General features: G+C 32.4%; 1 protein-coding gene across 3 annotated transcripts in view; it reads right to left on the bottom strand.

The window, feature by feature from the left end:
• The window catches only part of Ssh (Protein phosphatase Slingshot), a 189,840-nt gene that overhangs the window by 25,219 nt on the left and 140,600 nt on the right, over positions 1-24,021 (bottom strand). For all 3 annotated transcript variants that reach the window (XM_070313834.1, XM_070313832.1, XM_070313835.1), the window contains 2 exons: positions 21,879-22,054; positions 11,285-11,350 (listed from right to left, as the gene is read on the bottom strand). In XM_070313834.1, the coding sequence (XP_070169935.1) occupies positions 11,285-11,350; positions 21,879-22,054 (242 nt within the window). The remainder of the gene's footprint in view (positions 1-11,284; positions 11,351-21,878; positions 22,055-24,021) is intronic.

Below are 24,021 nucleotides of genomic sequence, written 5' to 3'. Positions count from 1 at the left end.
AGTTTAATAGAGGAATTTCGAAAAGAGGCTAGAAAGAGAGAAGGAGGGATATATAATATAAATAACGCTCGCGGCTAAACTTTCCCAAGCTGGATCGACTTCTGGTACTAGAGGTAACTCGACGAAGGATGTACGGTGACATATTTTCTACCTTTGGACGAGCACGGAGGCTATAATGGGATAATGGTCAGTTTTCCAACCGGAACCAATCCTACTCTCTAACGACCCTTTGTCGTCGTTTGTGTTACACAAGATCCGATAAATGAATCGGCAGAGAAAGAAAAGAAAGAATTGTGTAACTGGTTTATATACATGTGTGTCATATGTCAAAACATTGACAAAAGCATGAAAATTTCGTAGACTGTTCTACTATTTCTTCTAAATATCTGTGTAAAACCTGAGCATAATTCTCTTAACGGTTTGAAAATTATTTAAGTTTAAAGTTAGTATTGATTCTTATATGGAAAATCGCGTATTGTAGCATTTATTGGCAAATTTGACAAAGAAAAAACATTGCCAACGAAATAAAGATTTTTATATATATTAACAAAACTCTAATAAATATTTGTACAATACTTGATTTAGATCCACTTACTCGTTTAAAAGTTATTTACTAAAAATTGTAAAAATATATTATCTCTCTCTCTCTCTCTCTCTCTGCTTTTTCTCTCAAATTTCTCGATTTTTTTCTTGCAGTTGATTTTAGGAGGTATTCACGATCAAAAGTTTTTATCATAAAATAAGAAAAATATTAATTACAATTATTTTCTTTTACGAAGACATTAAAAACCATAATTTGTGATACTTTAATTCTTTTTATAATCCGGATTTATTTCTTTGATTTTTCAAACAGTATAAACGTAAGTAATGTTTTTTATTAAATTTTAACAATTTTTTGCTATTATTGTACAGCCAAAACCTCCTTAAAGTTAAGAAGTCCGTAAATTATTCTCGTGAAAATATATACGACTGTAAAATGATATGGAAGCTAAGTGAAGAGCAATAATATTTCAATTAAAATTGATAAAATTTTGCATTTCTCTCTCTTACAACTTGTGTTCCATAAAATTATCAGAATTGTTAAAATATATATTTGCCAAGCTTGTAAAATTTCTGATTGCAAGGATTGTTTCGCATAATGTTGTGTACAAGTAATTTAGTTTTATGTAAATTAATTTATGTTAATTATGTTATGTAAATTAATTAATTAATTTTTTAAATTAATCTCCGTATAAAAAAAAAACTAAATATCTTAATAAATATTTCTTTTTTACATACATGTTAAAATTATACTTTAATATCTCATTTTACTTATAAATGCTAATAACAGGAAAAAAAGAGGGGGGGGGGGAGAAGGAGGGTATAGACAATCAGCGTTACACACATACAAACATTCGAATCGATCGTGGTTTCATGCCCATATCAACCATGCGCCATGTCATCACGATTACGCAATGAAAGAGACGCTATATGAAGAAAGAGAGTGTTATCATTGACTTCTGTCGTTCTCTTCTATCAGTTCGAAAAGTTATCTTCCCAGCATGTCCCTGCGAAGGAAATTCGATATGACAGGGAAAACAAGGGAACAGCATAATAGATGCGAAACTTAGATAGATAAGGAAAGTTCGAAATAGTTGTCTGAAAAGCTATCGTGCCGACGATTGACGCGAGGAAGATGATATTGAAGATATATACAGAGTGATTCGCAATTAATATATGGAAGGATAGATTCCTCGATTTACAAATGTTTTGGCTGTACAATAGTAGCAAAAAAATGTCAAAATTAAAAAAATATTTCTTATATTTATATTCTTTGAAAAATCAAATTAATAAATCCGGATTATAAAAAGAATTAAAGTATCAAAAAATAATACGGTTTTTAAATGTCTTCGTAAAAGAAAATATTTGTAATTAATATTTTCCCTAATTTATGACAAAAACTTTTAATGGTAAATATCCCCTGAAATCAACTGAAGAAGAAGAAGAAGAAGAAGAAGAAGAAGAAGAAAACAAGTGCAAATTAGAAACTTGCACATTGCTTCCTCATCATTTTATTTTACAAAACTTTTACAGACATTCCTCAAAAAATTCAAAATTTTATAAAAAATGAACTTTTTCATCGATTCTCACCAAATTCAATACCAACCATCCTTGAATGATACTTTAGCCATGTAAAAAAAAAATTTAACCCGATATCTCGAAAATTGCGGAAGTTAGAGGTTGTACAATGTATTGCGTACATACACGCATATACGCACATACACATATATACATACATACATACAGATATGTTTTAGGAATATGATTTTTCGACGTTTCGGGACATTCACATAGAAAACAAGATTCACATAGATAACATAGAAAACTCGAAACAAAATTTTGTCACGAAAACAAAGTTTCCTCTATGAGGAAGCAAAAGGAATAATTTGTAGAAAGAGGAGAGAGAGAGAGAGAGAGAGAGAGAGAGAGAGAATATTTCTCTACAATTTTTAGTAAATAACTTTTAAACGAGCAAGTGGATCTAAATCAAGTTTTGTACAAATATTTATTAGTTTTTTAATATACATGAAAATTTTTGTTTCGTTGACAATGTTTTTTCCTTGTCAAATTTGTCGACAAGTGCTATATAATATGTGATTTTTCAATAATGTCTGTGTAAACTTAAATAATTTCCAAACCAAAGAGAATTGTACTCAAAGTTTTACACAGATATTCGGAAGAAATAGTAAAACAGTCTACGAAATTTTCATGCTTTTGTCAATGTTTTGACATATGACACATACATCCTTAAATTTAAATCGTTATGGAAAACAATAGATCAATAGCCTAATGTTATCCCTTCTTAGTGTTTCGTTCCAAGGTATCGTATAAAGTTCAATACTATCCTGCTTTTGTCATACATGGATAGAAAACCAGATATCAAGATACGATAATGAAACCAAGAGAACATAAGGCAGATGTGGTAATGTAGGAAACACGAGTTCGCTTCGGTTATCTGGGAAACATGGCCGTCAATGCGGCGCAGATGAGAGAATGGAGTTATCTCTCGCGTCCGTCTGCGTACAACAGACACACGAATTCTATCAGACATCATATATCGCGGCCTTGTAAGCGAATGTGCAAGCGTGCGTGCTAACATGCATACATGCGGTTTGCATTGAACGCAAAGTGAGCAGCAACGATTGCGATAATGAAATTTATACGGATTAATCCTGTGCATTATTTTAAATAGAACGGAACAAGCGTGTAAAATAAAAATGAAAAAATCTTTCTCTTTTTAGCTTTAATTTATTGAATTTACTAATCCATTTTATTAAATTTATTTTATATCAAAATCCAAGATATTGTAAGATGAATTAGTATTATTCAATATAGTCTATGATGACTTTTTAATAAAAACTGACATCCTTTTTTCTTCCTTATTTCATTCCCCTCGAGAACATAGGGCGTCTACATAGCCTTTCCAGTTGTCTCTGTTTTTTGCTAATCTTTTCATTGCGATCCAATTTTTTCCTGTCACTTTTATCTCTTTCAGAACCGTCCTCTTCCATGTATTCCTCGGTCTTCCAATGCTCCTTTTCCTCTGGGGATCCAATCCAGCGCTTGGCGGGCTATTGAATTTCCTGGTTTTCTTAGGACATGGCCAATCCATCTGTATTTTTCTTTGCGTATCTGCAGCTTGATTAGCTCCTGTTTCGTTAATTGTCAGAGATCATCGTTTGTAATTGTCTCTGGCCAGAAGATTCTGCAGATTATTCGGAGACATTTATTTAAGAAGACCTGAATCTTCTGGATGCTTGTTTTATTAATGAGCCATATTTCACTCCCATACAACAGGACAGATTTGACACAGGCATTGAAAACTCTGAGCTTGGTTCCTCTGGCAATTTTGGTCGACTTTCAGCATAACCACAGTCTTCCGAAAGCTGCCTGTGCTTTCGACAATCTGCTCTTTATATCCTCAATGGTACTGCCATCTGTAGTTATTATGCTGCCGAGGTAGTTGAATTGCGCCACTTCTCCGATAGGGGCACCGTCAATGTTGACGCTATTTGAGCTAGTTGTGTTTATTTTCATGATAAAAACTGACATGTTATATATTAATTTGATTTGTAAAACAATGTGAAATATATTACAAATGTTTTAATGTTTTTCTTCGAGAGAAAAAAAAATATATATATATATGTTTCACACATGTTTCATACTTGAAAGCATACCTGGTACTTTATGCTTGAACAAAATAGTATCACTTTTCCAGGCTCAAGAAACGTAAAAGATATCGCTGTGACTATTCCGACAACGATAAATCGCGTTAGTACCAGACGACGTGAAAGCGACTTTACGTTGAAATCGGCGGGCGGTGGTTTCTCTGACAAAAAGTGAAAACGCGCGAATCGGAGTCGACAACCTCCGTAAGAAATATAAAGCAAGGAGTAACAAAGTTGAAGCGGCCATCGACCGGTTAATCTCGCCGATAATTGACGGCATCTCTCGCACCAGTGTCTCTTAGATCGGCGATCATGAGGAAACGTTTCAACATTCGCGAGATCGCGGTAGCGGGATCATTCATGCGTATCGACGTCGCACGACGATAAGATCTGTAACTTGTTATCGACATTGTTTCGATGAAAACTTACAACCTAAATATTTAGCACTTTAATCCTGTTTATTCATATGAATCCTGTTAAAAATTTTTATACAGCAATAATTAACGTAATATTTAATCTTATAAATATATGAATTAAGATAAAGCTTAAATTAAGATTAAAGATTATTAAAGATTAAAGGCACTTATTAAATACTTTAATCCTCCTTTCATACAATATACGTAAAATTTAATATGTATATTAAAAAAAATATATTGACATGCGTACATTTATTAGTGAGAATATATCAATGAATAGTGCTAGTTCGTTTTGCAATGTGAGTTTCTTATTTATATTTTTAATTTTAATTTTTAGCAATATTCTTCTAACTGATATAATTTCTATATTCATCAGATATTATTGAAAAAAAAAAAAAAAAAAAAAAAAAAAAAAAAAAAAAAAAAAAAAAAAAATATATATATATATATATATATATATATATATATATATATATATATATATATATATATCGTGACGTAAAAGTATATATCAAATAAACAAATCCGATTCCTTTAGAAACATCTCGAGATACGTTCGCGAGATTATCGTGGCGATCGACGCGATCTCATCGATGATGAAAACGCTGTACGAGTGCCGGCAGCCTCATCATAGAGCGAGGTGTCATTTTGAGTTTTTGTGCTCGTCATCCGGCCGGAAACCGGTTCCGACCGGCTGCTGTCCACTCGAAGTTCATTGATTCCCGATGATACGAGAAAGCTTCCTGCCTTACCGGAGCTATAAAAGATAGCGCCTTCGTTCAAGCCTCTTACAACATTTAAATTTCACCTCGTTGACTAATGAGTTGCCGCGAATTAAAGATGGTTTGGCTGTACAATAGTAGCAAGACTGGAAAAAAAAAAAAAAAAAAAAAAAAAAACTTACGTTTATACTGCTTGAAAAATCAAATGAATCCGGATTATAAAAAGAATTAAAGTATCACGAAATGATGTATACGGTTTTTAACATCTTCATAACAGAAAATACTTGTAATTAATATTTTTTCTAATTTATGACAAAAACTTTTGATCAAACTTTTGAATATATGCCTCCTGAAATCAACCGCAAGAAGAAGAAGAAGAAGAAGAAGAAGAAGAAGAAGAAGAAGAAAGAGTAATTTGCAGAAAGAGAGAGAAAGATAATATTTTTCTACAATTTTTAGTAAATAACCTTTAAACGAGTAAGTTGATCTAAATCAAGTTTTGCACAAATATTTATTGGAGTTTTTTTAATATATGTGAAAATTTTTATTTTGTTGTCAATGTTTTTTCCTTGTCAAATTTATGAATAAGTGCTACAATACACGATTTTCCATAAGAATCAATACTAACTTTAAACTTAAATAATTTTCAAATCGTTAAGAGAATTATGCTCAGGTTTTACACAGATATTTAGAAGAAATAGTAGAACAGTCTACGAAATTTTCATGTTTTCGTCAATGTTTTAACATAGTCGAACATTGGAAGAATCTTTGCGCGGGAAATAGTTGTGCAATCGAGGGAAGACGTACTTATATACTAATACTATATTGCTGGGCATTCGCCACATCGTCGCTACGATCTGGAAACCAGTCGGTCTAACATGTTTTGCACCGATCAAAACAAAAACTAGATCACGGATCGTCGTCCGTTTAATCACATATGTAGAGTAGGATAATAACTTTTATCTAATAAAAATATAAGATAGATATCTTATTATGTAATTATAAGATTTATATATGTACATAGCTTTAAATATATAATTTTTCATAAAGTACTTAATTTCTTGTTTTAAAATTTCCTTTAATATTTCCAGCATACTGAAAAATTTATTATTATAATTGCACTTTATATATTATATATAAAAAGAAGAAGATAAATGTAATCTCTCTACAATATAAAATTTACTTATTAACATTAAACATATGCTTACAGAGATATCTTTTCTTGATCTTTCTCTCTTAATTGAGCTTCGTAAAATTAGCTAAACTTATGAAGTCTTTCATATTTACGATGAAAAAATGCATTAATTAGTTTTGCAGTCCGTTAATTACTGCAGATACAAAACAGTTTCTATCAAATGTATGTATCCGGGTTAATAACCAGTATCGGATACTAGTTGATACGCTTGACAGAATGTTCATAATCTGTCACAGCGACCGGCAGTTCGGAAATTCTGTGTCAAGGTATCGCGTCAACAGCGACAGCAAGAGTTCGGATTGATAAAGCCTCAATCGAGAATTCGCATTCGCATTGTTCCGTCACAAGGAAGTATCTCGTTGAGATTGACAATAGAATGACAGGGTGTCTACTCAAACATTGTAAAAAGATTCTCCGAAAATTCTCTGATTTTTCAGATATGTTTGTTCAAAATTTCCATTTAAAAAGAATATTTTAAAGATTTTTTTATGCAATTTCCAAAAATAAGTTTCTTTATTGTACGCGTTTCCTAATGTTTATCACTCGTACGAAAAAAACGCAAATCCATTAAGTTTCAAATGCTAGATTTACAAATGTACTGAAAGAAATTAGATAGTACTGAAAAAAACTAAAAAAAAAAAAAAAAAAAATTAAAGAAATTAAAGATGACCTTGACTTGACCTTAACGATGCCATCCAAGGTCAAACCAATGACACCATCTTATGTTACTCTCAAAACCATACAATTTTTGTTGAAAACGTTTTTCTCTAAAATGCTTAGTTTTTGAAAGAAAAGGGATGTACGGGTGGTCTAGGACACCCTGTATCTGGATCGCGACTGCGAAAAGACCGACCACCCACACGAGCGAACGGAAGCCAAGAGATCGCGGTACAGCCTTTATATATATCATTCTACACTTTGAAAAAAAAAAAAAAAAAAAAGGAAGAAGAAGAAGAAGAAGAAGAAGAAGAAGAAGAAGAAGAAGAGCAACAAGGGATCTATTTACATCAATAGACAATCTCTGTATTATACTAATAATGAGATATAATTGGAATCGCAAATTTTGAAGCTAGACTCTTATAATTAATGCATCTCATTACATTATCTATCACATTTGTTATTTATTTATATCTAGTAATTAGAGAAATAATTAGTACGAATAAAATAATATTAATGTCACATGGTACATTCATAGCATATTATATATAATTATAAATTTTAAATGCATATTATCTGCTAATAAAATTTTTATATTGTAAGAATATTTATCTCCCCCCCCCCCCCTGCCCTCTCTCACTCTCTTTCTTTTCATTAATATTTCAATATTTACGTTCAACATTATTACAAATGCAATATATATTGCATTAATAATGTATTTGTAAATATTAAAAAAAATGAGCTATTATAATTCTCTTAATTTTTTTATTATATAAACTTAAAGTGCCAAATCCATCAAGAAGAGTCTCATAAGCAGCAGACATTAATATAATATAATATACAATAGTAATTTTTAATATAATCAAAATTATAACAAAATTATAATTCTTAGAATTTGCGTGAGCTCTTATGTAAAAAAAATCAAGCGCAAATTATAGTCTCCTGCAAAAAATATGCATGCGGAAGCGACGTGATTCTGACGGGGGGGGTCTGTTTGATACCACGCGCGACCACGTGGTAAAATTCGACAAAGAGTGACCATGCGTCGCGACGCGCCCATAAATGGCGCGGGCGATGGTCCATGGTCGTAACCAACCCCACCACGGTGTGCAATGTTAGAGACCCAACGAGGCTTCTCCAAAAATAGGACGACGACGACGACGACGATGACGTCTCGACGTCGTCTACGTCGACGAGAAGGAGACCGACGTCTCGACGTTCGTCGCGGCGTTCGTCTCGTGGTGTAAAACGCATTATAATCAATCTTCAAAATGTAATAATTTTACAACGAGACAAGCGTTTTCGTCGTAATGGTTGATCTGAAAGCCTCGCGTAAATTTGCATAGTGCAGGATATATTAAAAGAGCGTTCTCCCTTGTCGATTCCTATATCGAATCTATTCAAAATTAATTAATAACTGAACATTATTGTCATGTATTTTTTTAGTAAAGTTGAATTTTAAATATTGACTCGTAAAGAAAGACAGAGAATTGTCACTTTTAAAAGACTTCACTTTCACAAAATGTGCGATTTTATTTCGTTCTGTTAACAATTTATATCTAAGAAAAATAAAGATAGGAAAAAAGTGTAAAACTGACACAAAAATTTAATTTTTCTTTATCTTTTCCATCTTTTTTTTTTTTATTTTGGTTAATAAAAAATACCTCTGTATTGGCAATACTGTGTTCCTCCTTTTTATACCTTTCGTTTCTAAAATTCGTACCTATTCGTCGCTGTTACTTCTTCCATATCGTTGCGAGAGCATCGTATCTGAAGATTCGAGTGTATACGAACACATAAATCAATTTGCGAATTAATCTATGAGTACACCTAAGAAAATTCACACTGCGGTCGATATCAAAGGTGTTCACGCCTACGCATGCTGAGACGATCGAGCTTTTACAAAAATCGACACAGTTAACACTAATGCATGTGGTGTACGAGATTGGAGGCAAGCCTATTTATAATTCAGGCACACATCGTCCAAGACACACGGTAATGCCAGAAATAACAAATCTGAAGTCGTAGGTCACGCGAATAGGACGAATAAGGAGATGACGCCTACTATAATAGTCATTAGCCGATGTATTCAATTCAGATATGCAATATGCGCTATAGAATAAGCTTAGCTAATTATTAAAATTGTTCATAATTTTTTTAAATCATTTTTCAATGAATTTTTGATTAAATGAGACAATATCAATCGAGATTTATAAATTTTCTGATATCCAAATTGTTTTGCTTGAGTGCGATTAAAAATAGCGAAATCTGTTTCTCTTCAAACATTCCATAATTGGTAACAATTGACAGCGACAGGCTATTTTTTATTATTTTATAAGATCTTCAATTATAAGATTCCCTGTATATAAAATAAAAAATCGAGATCTCAATGTACATGGAAATTGAATAATATTTGCGGTGACCCGATTGGATGAAACAATTCTCGAACAATTTGCTGATTAATCAAAACGACAATTCAGAGAAGAGATTGAATATAATCGATTCGTGTGGGAAGAGACGGCAGTGTTTTTGCCTGCACTGAAAAATACAGCACCGGAAGAGGTTGGGCGGCCAAGAAAGTTGCCGATGTCCAGTCGGGCAATTGTGATGTCGACCAATTAAGCCACGGCCCACGTCCAATTTTTCTTTTTCGCACCGCTCGCAAGCCCTCTTCCGCATTGATAACATCTTCGTCATCTTCCCACCCCCGAATCATGCGTCGCAGACTTCACTATCGTTGAATTTGACGTTCATGTATGTATATATATATATATATATAACGTGCAACTTGTGATTGATCTTTGAGATGGATACAAGAATACTAAATAAAAAATGGGTGTTTCCATTTAAGATTTTAAAGTTGACCTTCACATGACCTTCAAATGATTTTTTAAGGTCAAATAATTGCCACCATCTTATGGTCCCCTCGAAACCAAACAACTTTTGTCTGAAACATTTTTCTCTTCCGGGCTTGGTTTTCGAGATATTTGCCTGATGAGATTAAAATGGGACACCCTGTATATATATATATATATATATATATATATATATATATATATATATATATATATAACATATATATATAACAAGATGGTGGCAATTATTTAACCTTGAAAAATCATTTGAAGGTCATGTGAAGGTCAACAACTTTAAAATCTTAAATGGAAACACCCATTTTTTATTTAATATTCTTGTATCCATCTCAAAGATCAATCACAAGTTGCACGTTATCAAGAACTATTTATTTTCCAATAATACTTTTATCCTATTTTTTTCCAAGAATATGGATTATGCAAAGTGTCCTGAAAAAATTATCTTCTTAATAAAAAATTCTTTGATAAATTTATAAAAAATTTTTTCTCTCGTTTAATGTTTTCACTTATTTCTCGACGTTTACGTATGTGATAAATATTGATCTAAAGATAATTGTATGAAAAGAATTTCGCTACTCGCGTGTATGTTTAATAAAATTCTCTCGCGTTTGCGCTCGACGTATCTTTCGCGAACGACAATCGTCTCGGATCTTATCCATCGTGTAATTACACCGACATTATCTATTAGCCACGGTTGTTAAATCTACGACAATGATTCTTCTTTTTCAATCGCATGGCTCGCCTAGCGTAACCAACAAGATATCGAATGCTACAAGATTATACATCGCGTGGTTCGCTGTTCGGTCCCTCATATGAAAATATCAATGTTAATCGTACATCTATGTACATCCAGCAAATAATTGATCAATTGTACTTGAGCAATTACCGGCCCGACAAAAAATATTTACATAAAAGTTTAATAGTTCCTTAAAAGGAGAGAGGAAGAAAGAGATTCAAAATTATTTTATTTAACGAGCAGGATAAAATGGAATAAAAATTCTGATATCGTGTATACATTGTACTAAAATTAACGTTGTACCTTACATCAGCGATTCTCTATACAAACGCCAATTCAATATCAAAAGCGTACTCTATAGCACGTATTAAACAGCCGTTACGCAAAACATAAAAAAGTTTCAGTGCCGCTACTTTTTTTCGTTCCATTTTTACGCTGCCGCGAAACCAGTTTCGTTTGTCAGAGATGCAGACTTACCACATGGCCTGAACAGACACCGGCTTAAAGATGTGTTGACGGCCGCAAACACTGACCTTGAAACCCCTGCAAAATAAGAAATCCGGAAGTGAAATCGTCATGATCTTTAGGAACCACAATGTACTGAATAATGGTTATTCTTATATAAAGTATCATCCCATTTTATCAATGAGAGAGACAATAATTCTTTGTTTTATAAGATGTTCTTATTTCATTAATTACCTAATTCGCAAAGAGTAAAATAACTTATAATTGAATAAAAAGTAGCACAACATAAGAATAAAATAAAATGAATGATGAATAAAGAAATATTTTTTTTATTTCTTTCCTCGAAACTTGGATTTTTAAAAATATGCGTCATATAAATCACATATATATGACATTTGGTTTGAGTTTTGTAAGAAATCTCATACTAGTTGCTACCTTGATATTTTCAATTGCCATTGCGTCTATAGTTGTTTTTAAATGTCAAATTATACTGTCCAACACAAATTTGTCTTAAGTTCTATCAGGCCATTCTAGATTTTTTTAGCGTTGATTACGAATTTGGCCGTAAAAATGGCGTATCATGTCAAGTTTTTGAGAAAACCTCAATCAAAGTTGCTAAAATAGGCATTTTTCATACTTTTGCGTGAGATATATCTTTCGATGGGAATGTGCTCCAGAAAGCAACGATAGCTTAAAATAAAGCTCAAAACTTATATTTTATGATAAAAATACCAAAAGTCCCAGGCAGAAAAGATTTTTCTGAAAAAAAGTGGTAGAAACATCTATTCCCAGTCATACGTCTCCAATTGTTCGTTACTAAAATTAAAAAAAAAAATCATTCTAATCGTGAAAGTTGGTATGTATACGTCACTCATTACGAATCATGTTAAAATTTCAAAATTTAAAATGGAAGATTCAAAATGACGGATCAAATTTTTGGAAAAGCATTCAAATCATGGAAGTGAGTATACAGGGTAAAGTCTAACCCCAACCCTCGATCTCGGAAACGACTTCAAATATGGAAAAATGTTTCAGACAAAAGTTGTATGGTTTCGAGGGGAACATAAGATGGTGTCATTAATTTAACCTTGAATAGTTGCGTGAAAGTCACGTGAAGGTCACCTTCAATTTTTTAAATGGAATTGCCTACTTTTTATTACATATTCTTGCAGCTTATGTCGAGAGCTTTTCAAAACACTATAATAAAAAATTTTTTCATTAAGTACTTTTTGAGTTATTTTATATTTTAATCTGACAAATTTTGATATAAAAATTAAAATATCTCGTAAAATATTTAGTTTTTGATAATTTCACAATAATACTTTTATGTGCAGAATAATAAGACAAATCAATTAGTGTAAAGAAAAAAACAAATAATTGTTTAAAAAAATACACTGTAAATAATTATATACTTTTTCTTAAAAACAATTATTTTTTTTATACTAATTGATTTGTCTCGTTATTCTGTGCATAAAAGTATTACGATAAGATTATCGAAAACTATATATTTTACGAGATATTTTAATTTTTATATCAAAATGTGTCAGATTAAAAAATAAAATAACTCAAAAAGTACTTAATAAAAAAATACTTTATTATAATGTTTTGAAAAGCTCTCGAGATAAGCTACAAGAATATGCAATAAAAAGTACGTAGTTCCATTTAAAAAATTGAAGGTGACCTTCACGTAACCTTCACGCAACTATTCAAGGTCAAATTAATGACACCACCTTATGTATCCCTCGAAACCGTACAATTTTTGTCTGAAAAATTTTTCCATATTTAAAGCCGTTTCCGAGATCCAGGAGTGGGGTCAGACTTTAGAGATACCCTGTATGTAGGTTTTTATGGTCGCTATCATTTAAGAACAAAATTAAAGTAGTTTTTGGCACTAATATTTTAGTAACGGATAATTGGAGACGTATGACTAAGGGACATTGTGATAAATGATGTTTTTTTATGTTTACACTTTTTCTCAGAAAAATCTTTCCTGCCTGGGACTTTTGGCATTTTTATGATAAAGTATAAGTCTTGAGCTTCATTTTGAGCTGTCACTGCTTTCTAAAACACGTCCACGTAAAAGATATAACTCATGTAAAAGTATCAAAAACACCTACTTTAGCAGCTTTGACTGAGATTTTCTCAAAAATTTGACACGATATGCCATTTGTAGGGCCAGATTCATAGTCAGAGCTAAAAATTCTAGCAGAGATAATTTGATAGAACTTAAGGCATAAAAAAAAAAAACGTTTCATTTTGTCGATCAATATTATTAATGGCATGAAAAGTGACTTTGGCATTACTTACTTTTACTAGAGTTCTTCTAAAAATGCTTATATATATAAACTAATTGTCTTTCAAAGTTGCTTCTATTATAAATTCCCGTTTTCTCAATGTAGTTTTATCATTTTTAACATAAGGGCAATTTAAAACATTTTTCTTGGTTCAATATTGAACAGATTATGTGATGGTCAAAGTGGCGATTTCGCCGTTAGGATCGAGCGATCGTCGCTTCAAAAAACTGCAACGGTAATACAATTCTTTCGCGATTACGACATGGAAAGAGGGAGCGTGGGGGGAGGAACGCATTCAACGCATAACCATTAATTATGTATTATGTAAATGAGATCGCGCCGCGCGAGCATCGCAATTCGTAAATCGATGCTGACAAGATTTCTGAGAAATCATTCCATCAATTCCACGATCATCTTTTCCAGAAAGAAAACGGCACTCGCGTTTGTCATATGTCATATGGAATCTCTTTGAAGTATACTATCGTTCATATACATATGTATATAAATATTATAAAGACAAAATTAGATTTTATTTAATATCTGGTACAATATTAACACGTCCATAGTTTTTGATTTGCAGACGATCAACAATTAACTTCGAAATACTCGTTAAAAAATTTAATTATTAAAAATTGAATTTTTACAATATAGTTATATATATTATTTTATAATGAAAACTATATATATTATATTTGAATAGATGCACAATATATTGTATCTAAATATATGCGTCAAGTATAATAACACGATTAATTCAACACGCAAATATGATTCGTAAAGATTTGTCATTTAAGCATTTTATTATAAAATTTTCAACCTAATAAATCGGTCGATATTTGTTTCCCATAATTCAAACACATATATTTAATTTTTTTGAAGTTGTTTGTGCACTGCGAAAGCAGTTAGGCATGATACCGAAATTTGCGCTTTACGCAACCAAACTGCTGGCGATAAATTGCAATTATGTAAGCGATCAAATAAAAGAAGAAGAATTATATCAATTATCGCCGCGAGCATTAAACGCGCAGTTGCGAACAGTTAACGGAAAAATGCCTCGCGGTTCGGAATTTCAGTATGTTGCACACAACAGCATCGAAAATTCACGCACAAATCCCTTATCCTGTCGAGGAGATATAAAAGGAAAAAATACAATCCACCTCCCCCGAAATTACCCGGCTCGCACCGTTATCATGCGGATCGTAAAGCGAACGCCCTCCTTCCTCTGCTTTCGGATCGTAATTCGCCTCTCTCGTCGATTACAGTTACCCTCTACGAACATTCCAACAGACGAATTTTATGGCCGGTTTTCTGCTTCCTCTGCTTTGGGCGATGCGTGGCGCCGAGCGTAGAGTCGCAGGTTGGTAATCGAAAGATTCCAGGTTCGATTCCGCTCGGGTCCCATCCTCCCATATGACCCAAAAAATGGTTTTCACACATTGTCCTATATAATGCCTATATTGGTTTATCATATATTATCCTATCCAATACCTATATTAGTTTATCATATATTAACCTATCTAATACCTATACCTAGTTAATGGTGTATAGACAATTCCTTTCGGAAAGTTTCCCAGCCATATCAGAGAAGAAGAAGAAGAAGAAGAAGAAGATGCTTCCTCGAGATTGCATCGCTTCAAAATTGAACCACACGGTGTAAACGAAAGAAAAAAAATTTCTCGAGAGCTTGGCTGACAATCTCGATACAGATCTCGATACAGTAGCATTATATATCATTTTACAACACTTTCGTAATAACATCATAATTCAACATTTTCCGACTTTATAACTTATTATCTATCTATCTATCTATTTAAATCTTGTAAAAAAATTCCCTAAAAATTCCCTGGTCATTCAGGTATTTTCGTTCAAAATTCCAGGTAAAAAAAAAAAAAAAAAAAAAAAATTTAAAGACTTTTTAGTGCGATTTCCTAAAATAAGTTTTCTTATTGTACGCGTTTTTTAATGTTTTTCATTCATACGAAGGAGAAATACAAAGTCACTTAAATTTCAAGCGCTAGATTTACAAATGTAAAAAACTGAATAACTCTTGCTAAGATAATTTTTAACTTGTATAACGTTTTCAATTTTTATTACTAAAAATTAAAATAAAGAAAATGTACTGCATATTCAATATTTTGTCAAGATATTGAATATATAAACAGAAATATATATCTGTAGATATATATTTATAATATATTTTAAACACATAATTCACAACTTGGCTTATCGGCAGATTGCGCCTACTGCGTATAAGAGTAAAATTATAAAAAAAAAGAATTTTTTTTTTTAATTCTTCGAGTCCCAATAAAATTCCATGAGAATTCCCTGATTTTTCCAGGTATTAAAAAATTCTCTGAGAATTCACAGTTTTCCAAGTTTTTTTTTTTTCCAGGAAATAGATACCCTGTATTATGTAGAGAAATTTCTTGATATTGGAAAAGCCTACTTAGATTTTATGTAAGATATATGTGTAACAAGACTTTAAGATTAAAATATCAATCCGTAGAAGTATCATAGACGAATGTGATTATACTTATCTAAATTTTATGCTGAAAAATGAAACTGATAGAAAAACAATTTTATATACTGAGTCATGATTACATTGCGCGATGTTAATAAATTTTGAAAAAAATAGAATGCATCATAACGGTTTAATCTGTTTGATTGATGACCAAAACACTGAGTCAGCTGATCTGATTTTATTATAATGCCGCGTAAATTCCGCGATTAAATTTATAAAAATCTACTTAAATTGTGGGTTACGGAAAACGAATGCAAGCTTTCGCAATCATTCGTTACTTCGTCTAATTTACTCTCCGACACATGTAATTTACCGAATGCAGTCGGTTGCGCTTTATGCGTATATCAATAAGACACTATTATGAGGCCGGTGAACCGTGGCCGTTACGGCATTGAACATGTTAACTAACGGGTCAACTAAATTTTCTTTATCTATACTTCATTATATGTAGTTATAAGACAGTAGCCTAGAAAGAGACAGCAAATGGATGGCTCGAGATTAAGTAAGTCGAGACTGTTGTGCTGTAACCGGCGGCAGTAGCGGTTCAAATCGACCGATCGAGAAAGCGAGCGACGACGGAATCCGCGCGACTCTAACGCGCGGAAAAGAACTCTAGCGAGTTCTCGCGACAGCCGCGTCGAGAGAAGGAGAAACGGAGAAAGGAGAGGCGGATGAAAAACCGTAGACGAAGAAGAGAGATGACCGTCCGCGCCTCGAGGGTCATCGACATCGTAGGAACGCGAGCTGACCGGCGTTCGCGCTCATTTTCTTTTCCTGTACCCGGAGGATCCTTTTCTTTCTCCTGTTCCCTTCGTCACGCATATCTCGGCCTGTCCGTCTGTCCATCCGTCCGTCCGTCCCTTCATCGTTAATTTCGCGAGAATCGTTCGTCCGAGAGCGAACGCCAGCCGCAGCGAGCAGTCGCCCAAGTCAATGTGCTTTCGCGCGAGTGGACTTTTCGCGCCCACGATGATCGGGAAAAGCCACGGACAAAGTGTCGATCCGGTCTCCTCTAATCGCGCGAAAAACTGCAAGCTCCGAGACCGTTCAGACGCGATAGAGATCGTTTTGTTGGTATTAATGTCGCCGTTGATACGAAAATTCTACGGTCGTTAACCCTTTCACCGCGACATTCCGATATATCGGCGTCTCGACTCTTGTTTCAGATTATAAAACTGTTATCTCCGAGCTCTTATATGACAGATAGATAACAATAAATACAGAGATCATATATTATGTCTACAAGAAACAATAATAATGTAAACAATCGTATTAATTGTATCTCTACACAGATTAGCAATTATCGCAGCCCAGCATTTTAAGCAACGCTCTCTTTAGCGCTTAGAATTTTTTTAATACAAGAGAATTATTTCCAGAAATAATTAAAAATTATGTTAGAAATATGATATTTTCTCACATTTTTTTGCTAAATTCCCAATTATCCAAATAAGTATAAATGTACAATTATATTATTTTAATTACTTTAAATCTTATTGTTCGTTGAAGTACTTTTTGAGTTATTTTATATTTTAATCTGACATATTTTGATATAAAAAATTAAATATCTCGTAAAATATTTAGTTTTCGATAATCTTACCGTAATACTTTTATGTACAGAATAATGAGACGAATCAATTAGTATAAAAAAAAAAAAAAAATTGTTTTTAAGAAAATTATTTACAATGTATTTTTTTAAACAATTATTTGTTTTTTTTACACTAATTGATTTGTCTCATTATTCTGTACATAAAAGTATTACGGTAAGATTGTCGAAAACTAAATATTTTACGAGATATTTAATTTTTTATATCAAAATATGTCAGATTAAAATACAAAATAACTCAAAAAGTACTTAATGAAAAAATACTTTATTATAGTGTTTTGGAAAGCTATCGAGGTAAGCTATAAGAATATGCAATAAAAAATAGAGGGTTCCATTTAAGAAATTAAAGGTGTCCTTGACTTGACTTTAACGATACCATCCAAGGTATCAAACCAATGACGCCATCTTATGTTACCTTCAAAACCATACAATTTTTGTTCAAAACGTTTTTCTCTAAAATGCTTAGTTTTTGAAAGAGAAGAGGTGTACGGGTGGTCTAGGACACCCTGTATATATTATAAATACGGAGATATATTTTCTTACAGTTACAGTTTTTCACAATTAATTTGAGGTGAATTTTAATTAACATCAAGCTTTATACTTTCTAATGCTATGTGTTACATTTATAACAAGATTACCCCTCTTTTTGAAGATGTGTGTATGGGTGATTCACACATTGTGATATTGCATTGTGATAGACGCAGTACACAATCACGCTGATTTGTACAACAATTGACTTCGCGTCTCGATTTCGCAAGTTCTCTCGTTTTCGCGACCTTCCATCGTACAACCTTGGTACTCACCTGTCAAGTGCCTTGCTCCCCAACACGCGTGTTGCCTTACGGTAATGCGCTCCATTTCCCTACGCCCGAGAGAACGGTGGCGACCTTCGCTCTTAATCTTTACGAAGGTGTTATATATTATGTCGATAAGTTGAAATAAAAACGCGCGATTCATTATGCGAGAGAAAGAGAAAGAGATTTTGAAAATTTAAAAAAAATATAAATTTTTGCTCTTCTATCTAAATCCTATTAAAATTCCAAAAGAATAACTTTTCTAATAGACTTTGGAGATATACAGACGGTACATATGTAAGGCAGAATACATAAATTGTGTATAATTATATATACTTCGAGATATTTTTACAGGCGCAAATATTGAATCAGGTGCCACATTAATCTGACGTAAAAAAAATGTAATTATTATGTAATTATGTAATGAATGAAATTTTTTTCTCATTTCTTCGAACAAAACTTACATTTTGAAAACGGCAGAAAGATTGTCTATGTAGGTTGCATTATAGTCTACATTATAGTTATGGGTAAGCAGATAATATACAAAGTCTACACGCACACACTTACAATGTATCTACGCCCACTGATACTCTCCTTTGATTTCATGGCGTGTATGCCGCCGCTGCCGCCATTTGGCTAATTATCGGTACAACTAATTCAGTCTGAACGTCTGGCGAGTCGTGGCAGTGAGTCATTTTAAAGTGGAGGGAATTAGACAAGTTGGCACAGCCGTTAGAAAGTAACCGCGTGCACTAGCGTGCTTTGAAAATATTTGTTGATCGATCCTGTTGCCGGATATAAAGCAGCGCAATGTCAACGTCGCGTCTGAATCATCGGAGATTTCAATGAGACGGAGAATGTGTCCGATTTACACAGAATATCAAAAGTATCGTCTTTCTATCCAGCTACTGATTTTTCGATTGAGCTTTAGCTTTGATAAAAGATATTTGAAAATAAACTTTATATATATTATATATATATATATATATATATATATACAGGGTGTCCCATTTTAAAGGACCCACTCAAATATCTCAGAAACACTGCGTTAAATCGAAAAATGTTTCAAACAAAAGTTATGTGGCTTCAAGGGGGCCATAAGATGGTGACAATGATTTGACCTTGGAAAATCATTTGAAGGTCATGTGAAGGTCAACTTTAAAATCTTAAATGGAAACCCCCATTTTTTATTTAGTATTCTTGTAGCTGACATCGAGAACTTTCCAAAACACTATAATAAAGTATTTTTTTATTAAGTACTTTTTGAGTTATTTTCTATTTTAATCTGACATATTTTGATATAAAAAATTAAATATCTCGTAAAATATTTAGTTTTTGATAATCTTACCGTAATACTTTTATGTACAGAATAATGAGATAAATCAATTGGTATAAAAAAATAATTGTTTTTAAGAAAATTATTTACAATGTATTTTTTTAAATAATAATTTCTTTTTTTTTTGGCACTAATTGATTTGTCTCATTATTCTGTACATAAAAGTATAACGGTAAGGTTATTGAAAACTGAATATTTTACAAAATATTTTATTTTTTATATCAAAATATATCAGATTAAAATATAAAATAACTCAAAAAGTACTTAATGAAAAAACACTTTATTATAGTGTTTTGGAAAGCTCTCGATGTCAGCTACAAGAATACTAAATAAAAAATGGGGGTTTCCATTTAAGATTTTAAAGTTGACCTTCACATGACCTTCAAATGATTTTCCAAGGTCAAATCATTGTCACCATCTTATGGCCCCCTTGAAGCCACACAACTTTTGTTTGAAACATTTTTCGATTTAACGCAGTGTTTCTGAGATATTTGAGTGGGTCCTTTAAAATGGGACACCCTGTATATATAATTATTTCTTTTTATATACTTAATATAAATTTTATAGAAAATATAATCGAGTATGCATTCAATATAGAAAGATATAAAATTGTAAAGCGCGCATAATATATAAGAGTATAAAAATGTAAATGAGCAATGAAATTTTATCTACGATTAATTTCATATAGTTTTCACGTCAGGAAAAATATCATTTTTAAAATCCAAAATATTTATGACATTAAACATTAAAAACGTACTAATTAATAATTTATGGCAGAATATCTTGTATAATTACGACAGGTTTATATTCTGCATCTTGGTATCCATAAGAGAATAAAAAATTGAAAATGAAGAAACTTTATAACAGATATAATATTGCGAGTGTATTTAATGTAAAAAAATTATAAAACTCTAAAAAGCGCGTAATATATACAAGCATAAAAATGTAAGTAGATAATAGAACTTTACCCCCCCTCCCCCCCTCCCTCCTCGTCATCTATTAATTTCATATGGTTTTCGTGTGGAGAGAAATTTTATCTGTAAAATCCGATATAAAAAATGTTTAATATTAAATATTGAAAACGCGCTAATTAATAATTTATAATAAGATATCTGATATAATTATTACACAGATTTTCATTCTATATTTTTATATCCATAAGAGAATGTTCATAAAAGATTAAAGTGTGTGTGAGAGAGAGAGAGAGAGAGAGAGAGAGAGAGAGAGAGAGAGAGAGAGAAAATAAATATTCTAAATGTCTATCAATACTTTTTTTAGCGTAGACAAGATAAATAATAATTTTTTCTCTTATCATTAATTATATACACATTAATATTATTGTAATAAAAAGTTTAAGAGATATACCCACAGTACGAGCTGTATGTTAATATAACTGTTATTTAATTGTCTGCAAAGTCTTTCAAAGAAGGAAGACATCTGATGCCAAGGTCACCATACGGTATACATTACGTTCTGTTGCATTTGCAAATGCATATTCGCACTATTCATGACGTAATAAAATGACGATGTTTATCTATTCTGCAGTTATTTGTGCATGGACATTAGATCCTGCCTTAATACAATATCCTTTCGCTGCTTTATTTTATGATATTTAAATTCCATATTATAAACAATCATGAAAATTTATAATAAAATCTAATCAAGTATCTCAAATGATATTTTACTCTGACGTTTAAAAAGAAAATTTAATGGACACTTGTAAAAAAAATGATCTATAATCATATATAGTGTCCTACATAATTAGGGAACTATTGTCATTTCTTTCGTATATATAGTCTGAGCAAATTGAAATAAATTCTGAACCACCCCTTATAAAGATATAAGCTAATTATTTAATATCGTTACAGTAAATAATTAATTATATTACAAATAATAAATAAAAATGAAAAAAAAAAAATAGAATATTTACGCGAGTAATCACTGAGATGCGCTAGTCGCTTTGAGAATATTACAAAAAATAGCACGATCATAATATTCTTCGCGATGCGAGAGCGTAGAAATAGCGATGAAAGAAAGAGAGAAACAATCTCGACTTACCCGTCGCCATCGAGAGTGATAGCGGTGTCGGCCAAAACTCGAAGTACGAGACCGACTGTCGCCCTGGCGTGACAATCGATACCGAGAAGGCAGCTCTCCTCGTCCTGCCTTCCCGTGCAGGAGACGACGACAAGGTATCGCGTCCTTCCTGGATGCACCGACTCCAGTTTCACGGCCTGAAAGAAAAACACGGAGAAATCTCCGATTATTCATGGCCGTTTTTTTTTCTTTTTTTTTAAGCACCACTCGTAGATGTGTTCAAAGCATAAATTAAAATACACAAAAGTTGTTTCAGATATCTTCGCGAATTACAAGATAACATGGTTGTAACAAAGTTTTTATTCAAAAAATAGAGTAAGAACGAGCTAAACCTAATCCTTTACTGCGTCAAGATTTTCTTTCTTTTTTTTTTCAAAAGAAAAGATTTTAAGCAAAAAAAAATATCTTCCCAATAAAAGTTTTAAAAAGCTCTTTGTTTCGTGATGTATACAAAGTATTAGATCGCAAAAAATAAATCTGAATATTTCAAAAATATATACAGGATGTTCCCAATTTAAATGGCAAAACTTTAAGAGCGTGTAGGGGACCGAAAAACTAAGACAAGAAGTCCTTTAGAGGTTTGCTCGTTCCTGCTCCATTTCCGAGAAAATCGTAAAAATTCAATCTATCGTTGTCAGTTGCTCTCTTGAGTCGATTGGCACCGAATAAGCTTTAAAAAATACTTAATAAAAAAATACTTTATTATAATGTTTTAAAAAAACCCTCGAGGTAAGCTACAAAACTATGCAATGAAAAATAGGGGATTCCATTTGAAAAAGTTGAGTTGACCTTGAGAACTTCAAAGCGCCGCCACCCCGACGAATTGTGTTAACATCACTCGATGGCCCCTTTGAAACTATAAAACTTTTGTAGAAAAAAAATTTTTCGTAATTGCTCTCGAGGATATTCGAGGTGGCAAGGATTACTGGTCCACCCTATATACTTTAAATACATAATTTACTTGGCTGTAGAAAGCCAATTTTTCACCACTATTTACTGACTGTTTACAATATAAGAGCAAAATTATCAAATAGAAAACTTTTTAAAGTAAAATTCTCCGAATCTCAATAAAATTCCATAAGAATTCTGTGATTTTTCTAAGTACAAAAGAAATCCCTGAGAAGACATCCTGAATATATATATATATATATATATATATATATAGGGTGTCCCCAATTTAAATGGCAAAACTTTAAGAGCGTGTAGGGGACCGAAAAACTAAGACAAGAAGTCCTTTTTTAGAGGTTTGCTCGTTTTTGCTCCATTTTAGAAAAAATCGCAAAAATTCAATCTCTCATTGTCAGTTGCTCTCTTGAGTCGATTGGCACCGAATAAACTTTCTGCTTCAAAGTTCGTTACATATGTAAACATTTGATGTTATCGTTTACGGTGCCAATCAATTCAAGAGAGCAACTAAGAGACTGAATCATAGATGCACTGCACCAAATATCACTAGAACAATGTTTAGGTACAATTAATGAGGTCAGTGCTAGATGTAATGCATGCATTGCTGCAAGAGGACAACATTTTGAACAATATCTGCATTAAATAGATGATAACATAAATAAAATGTAAATAAATAAGTAAAAAAAATGAAAACTTGTTTCGTTTCTTTTTTGGTGATTTTCTCCAAAATGGAGCAAAAACGAGCAAACCTCTAAAGGACTTTCTGTCTTAGCTTATCGGTCTCCTACACGCTCCTGAAGTTTTGCCATTAACAACGAGAAAAATCAATGTGTAACGTCAAAAATCAATTAAGCGAAGTGTAGTAAACGTACTCTTAGAGAATTCCCAGGATAAAATCCCGTATGGGATTCCGACGATTAAACGATTAGACGGACCCGTTCATGCACTAATTTTCTCGCTCGATTAAACGCCAACCTATCATTCACAGTGATCTCTTGTAACGAACGGTTAAAAGTTTCGCCGCGAACGACGCATTCGATGCTCCCAAATGGACTGTTTAATTACTTTCACCGATCCGTCTCTTATCTCGCATCGCGAATTCAGCGGCAGCTAGATCGAAGAGGGATAGACAGCCTTCGTGAAAGAAACGACACAGATTACGGGAACGTGATCACACACGGATTTCGCACGAGTACGG

Source organism: Polyergus mexicanus, unplaced genomic scaffold (genome assembly GCF_030449975.1).
Source record: "Polyergus mexicanus isolate NDT 795.1 unplaced genomic scaffold, iyPolMexi1.0 SCAF_25, whole genome shotgun sequence".
NCBI classification, from domain to species: Eukaryota; Metazoa; Arthropoda; class Insecta; order Hymenoptera; family Formicidae; genus Polyergus; species Polyergus mexicanus.
Note: the sequence above shows the minus strand (reverse complement) of the source record. Positions and strands in the feature narration are given on the sequence as shown.